Source organism: Sphaeroforma arctica, assembly GCF_001186125.1.
Source record: "Sphaeroforma arctica JP610 unplaced genomic scaffold supercont1.83, whole genome shotgun sequence".
NCBI classification, from domain to species: Eukaryota; class Ichthyosporea; order Ichthyophonida; genus Sphaeroforma; species Sphaeroforma arctica.
The window spans coordinates 150,508-155,365 of NW_014040475.1; the positions used below are offsets into that span (position 1 = coordinate 150,508).

The 4,858-nt window shown below is 50.0% G+C and overlaps 2 protein-coding genes across 2 annotated transcripts in view; one reads left to right on the top strand and one right to left on the bottom strand.

Annotated features, from left to right (window-relative positions):
- Nucleotides 1-68: 68 nt before the first annotated feature.
- On the bottom strand, nucleotides 69-4,104 carry SARC_01960 (hypothetical protein). Its single transcript, XM_014304311.1, has one exon. It carries the CDS (start codon nucleotides 3,330-3,332, stop codon nucleotides 231-233), a length of 3,102 nt encoding a protein of 1,033 aa, XP_014159786.1. The 5' UTR covers nucleotides 3,333-4,104; the 3' UTR covers nucleotides 69-230.
- A 323-nt stretch (nucleotides 4,105-4,427) lies between these two features.
- SARC_01961 (hypothetical protein) overlaps nucleotides 4,428-4,858 on the top strand; it is a 3,775-nt gene continuing 3,344 nt past the window's right edge. The window contains exon 1 of the mRNA XM_014304312.1: nucleotides 4,428-4,704. Coding sequence (XP_014159787.1) covers nucleotides 4,653-4,704 — 52 coding nt within the window. The 5' untranslated portion in view covers nucleotides 4,428-4,652. The remainder of the gene's footprint in view (nucleotides 4,705-4,858) is intronic.

The window sequence follows — 4,858 nt, forward strand, 5'->3', positions numbered from 1 at the left end:
GAGCCCACCACCAGTCTGTAGGTGGCCAGACACTTGATGTGGCATTACCACAACAAGGGCTTCATAGTGAACAGCTGGCTCTCATACTGTGAAAAGCCCACCACCAGTCTGTAGGTGGCCATACACTTGAATTGGCATTACCACAACAGGGGCTTCATAATGAACAGCTGGCTCTCATGCTATGATAAGCCCACCACCAGTCTGTAGGTGGCCAGACACTTAATATGCCATTACCACAACAGGGGCTTCATAATGAACAGCTGGCTCTCATACTGTGCTATACCCGCCATCAGTCTGTTCGTAGCGAGCACGGCCTGGTTCTTGGTCACTAACGGACCGAAGATGCTGTACAACTCGTGCTCCACCGTGTGCTGCCCCAACACACACTCAACCGTGCCGGTATGAAAGTACACCTCCAGGTTGCGGTCTTGCATGATGCCGCGTACATAGGCGTACAGTCTCAGCAGGCTCTCGCGCCTGTTCTGGTGAGCGTATGGGGGTGCGGGGAGAGATGTGAGCATCTGGCCGTGGGGCTTCGACACAAAGACGTACTGCCGCATGTGCTTGATGCGTATATGACTCCTATCTGAGGCGCTGAACACCCTTTTAGCGCAGGTGGTGATACCTCTATCGACCTTGGCGTGAGTGGTCGTCTGGCCGTGAGTGGCTATCCCATTCTGAGACGCACACTCGTCCCTGTGCACTCTACGGTGGCTCCGGTGTGTCCGTGAACAGCTCTGATGTAGGCCATCCGAGTGCTTCGCGAGGCTATACTTGTTCGTATGAAACCAGGCGCATTGCTCAGAAGTGCTGCACCCCCTATCATGCACATTGGCATCATCATCTGGTGATACCAAGCTGGGTGCGAGTCGAATGATCCCGCAATTGGTCCCGTAATGCCCGTCTGCACCCTTGGCCTCGCGTACACGTGTTACCAGAGAATGTATCATACCCTCTTCCGACTCTATCCGGCGTACTATAGCGTTCCGCGTACGCCGAAGTTCGGCCTTGGTGTCCGGGTTTCTCTCCGTGCTGATGAGCATGAGAGTGATGGCCGTACTGTAACCGTCACCATGTGAATCAGCATGCACGGTTGCTAGGTTACCGTCAACTATGTGGGACACGTGCGCGTACAGGTAGCCTGTGTCATTGAATTCCGGTAGACAGATCGACATCCAGTGGTCTTCATCACCCGTGTGCCCCATTCCCAGGACTCTATCCTCCCTTGATTCGCCTGTAGCAACTACATCAGCCCTGTTAGACGCACCCGAAGCTGCTTCACTAATATCAGGCACACCATCTTCCGTATATATTGTACTGTCCCCAGCTGATAGTGAAGCATTGTCTCTGCCCACCTTAACTATCTCCTCACGGCCCTGGGTACTTACTATGGCTTGTTCATCCTGCACACCCACCGCATTCATCAGCATATGCAGATCTTTCGACCCCAACCCGTGCCCACGTGGGCTGAGCATAGCCACCAGATGCGTACTTGTGAGAACAACAGCAAACATAACGTTTTCACTCCGCTCTTCCTTAAGCAAGCACCCCAGCCTCTCCCGCATGCCTAGGTCGAGGGGCAACGCAGATATACTCTCCATCAGATACCGTGGATCTACATCCAGTTGGTGACACAGCCGCCTGAGCCGTTGCATGCCGACGGGGTCTTGCTCGTCGCCTAGCAACCGTCGTAGATCAAAGTTGCGGTGCTGCGAGAATATCCGCTGCAGTTGTGTGTTAGACAGAGCACTCAGCACGTGCATCTGCAGATACTTCGCCTTTGTAGCGAGATAGGCCTCGGATAGCCACCCGCCCGCGTTTCCGTTACCAGTAGCTGTACCTGCCCCTAGCCTTGTGCCGGGATGCTTGCCCTTGCTCACACACACGTAGATGAGCGGCTCACACATGCGCACGTGTACTAGCAAGTCCCCCGCGCGTATACTCTTCACCCGTCCCCCTATCGTAGCGACGTCGTGTGATATGCTGGCTATGCCCACGATGGCACCGAACATCGTCGCGAACGCATTCTCGTCTCCGTGCCGCGAGAATATCGGCTTACCCGAACACGACAGGATGAACACGTGATCCCTCAGATGGGCCCAAGACCCAGCCTCGGGTCTAAGTGGTGTTTCCTTGACTGTGTGGGGTGTGTGGTCCCCTTGATGCCCATGCGTTGGGGATACGAACGTGTCGTCTGTGGCATTTTTGGTGTCTGTGTCTGCTACTATACACGTGCCTACCGGTGGTCGGGCCCCCGTCTCTCCGGCACACCCGCTGTTTGCGGCGGCGGCTGCGTTCAGCCCCGTCCTCTCATGTACACCCACGGCCTGTCTCGGTTCAGACCCAACAGGACACACACCAGGTGCACTACCACTATCACTACCCTTTTCTGGCACCTCCAGCCCAGGGCCCGTACTCCCGTCCATACCTACCCCGTCGTCAGAGTGGGTACCCCCAAGCACAGACGCCATCCCCTGTCGTGTGTCGTGTAGGTGTGCTAACTGGTCGAGCGCCCGTGCACGATTGCACGCCTGGAGCTCATCCTCGTCGTTCTCTGTTGGCGCGTCTGTGGCTACCAACCCAACCTCGTGACGCCCGCTGTACGAGTCTGTGTGTGTGATCGTACGATCCACTGCCACCTTTCGTGTGGGCGAGGGCAGCAGCGCGCCTGATCCATCGCTGCCATGGACACTGTCTACGTGTGTGTATGTGCGTGTAGGCGGGTGGATGAATGTGTGACTATCGTGTGCATGCACTTGCGTGTGCACACCCAGATGCAGCGCCTCCCCACTGTCCGTGTCGTCGTCCTCGCCGCGTATATCCAAATCAGATGAGCTCGCACTGGTGCTGTTGGCGTGCCCATACACGTCGTCGGTCATGTCCAACCCAGCCAGCGTCTCCCCATGCCGTTCTTGAGGCTCTAACCCACACACTTCTGTGTCATTCTGATCCGAAGTAGTGAGTGAACTGGCTGTCGCACTTGTGTGGCCGAGGTTAGAGCTCCCGTGCTCGCTCCTATCGTGTGGATGGGGTATCTCCCCATCGTGTGTTCGATGACTATCGTGTGATCGAGGCGACTTACTATCGAGTGTTTGAGCTATCACTCTATCGCTCGGCTGAGGTCTCTCGTGTGCTTGTTCCACGTTTTCCTGTGTGGTGTGTGCTACTTCCGTATCACTACGGGGCTTATGACCGAACGGTCGGCTAGCCAGATTATACAGAGAAGATAACATCCCGGTTTGCGTCCCGCTTTTGCCTGATACGCCCCTATTGGGCACGGGTGCCGTACTTGATGAGCTATCACTGCCGTGAACACAGTCTGTCGCACTCATATTGATAGCGTTGGACAATACCGCAGGGAGGGACCTAAGCCGACCACGTGACCACTTGAATGTGTATCAGCTGTACAAATCCGATTATTCATATAACACGTCCACGAGAGAATCCGAAACGAAACACCTGTGTGTAAGACTGTACGGTATAGATTTGCACATACAAATCAAACCTGACTGCCCGCCCAGTCATCGATACAAATACAGCACGTGTGTGATGTGTGCAACGATCAGGGACGGTTCATACCTTGACAACTACATCAACTGTCGGACTATTCATGTACCTATTTAATCTGCTGTGTCCTGAGACCACATCCACACTCCAAAACACTGCATATATTACATCGATTGCGTCTCAATGCAAAGTTTGTTTTTACTGCATTGAACGCAATGTATGCAGTCAGGGCGAAGTATTCAACCGACGCAAAGTACGCGATGTATGCAAGTCCTCGCCGTATGTCGCTGATACTGTATAATACTTTCCTCAAGTAGCCTCTAGCTTAATTTTCAATACACGTGTGCTCACCGCGTCAAGTAACTGTAGATCTATAATTCATTGAACATTCAACGTTAACATTGAATCATACAACTCCGAGTTGTATACTGGGCTGACTTCACATGCCCCATAGCTTCCAAATGCTGCCTCTGGAGTATACTGTCTACATACAACACTTCGAGTAACTTACAGTTGTATCTGTAGATACATATACATACATAGAGACAGTTGTATCTGTGGCTACATATACATATATATCGGTTAACCCCTAAAAACATTTATACATCAATTAACACATCACAGTTCGAACACTGACCAATTTTTTTTTGCTGTATATAGTAGACACTCTCAACGCTAAGCTCAATCCGTTAAAGGGGTAAAATTAACGTAAAGGCTTTTTTATTTGATTTATATAATATAAAAACAATTTGAAAAAATTTAGAAACGTTTATTATACTGGTCAAAAGACTAGCAAAGGGTTTAGGGTTTAAACAGATAGGGTTTAATGTTTTAAGGCTCAATAAGACTTCCTCCGACTTCGGCACGTGCGCAACAGATAAAGCGTGTGTGGTTAGTAGTATTACTGGTATATGTTGTATTGTTATTTGTTAATGTTATTGAAGTTTATTTATGCTATCTTGTGTATACAAGGAAGGCATATCCAAGGAGTATGCAGGCACAATAACATAGGCAAAAAAGTAACCAATATCTCAATACGTATAGTGATAGTGTATAAGGCAACGTTCTGACATTGGTCTATGTTCACTTGGACCGACTATCCCCGAATTCAATAGTTTTTAGTTATAAAATTCCGAAATTTAATTATGACTGTGAAGCAGCCCGACATTTTCCGTGATACTTATATCCGTTATTTAGGTATGTGTACATATACATGAGTATACTGTATGTTTATTTATATATATATATATATATATATATATATATATATATATATATATATATATATATGTGTGTGTGTGTGTGTGTGTGTGTGTGTGTGTGTGTGTGTGTGTGTGTGTGTTTATGTATG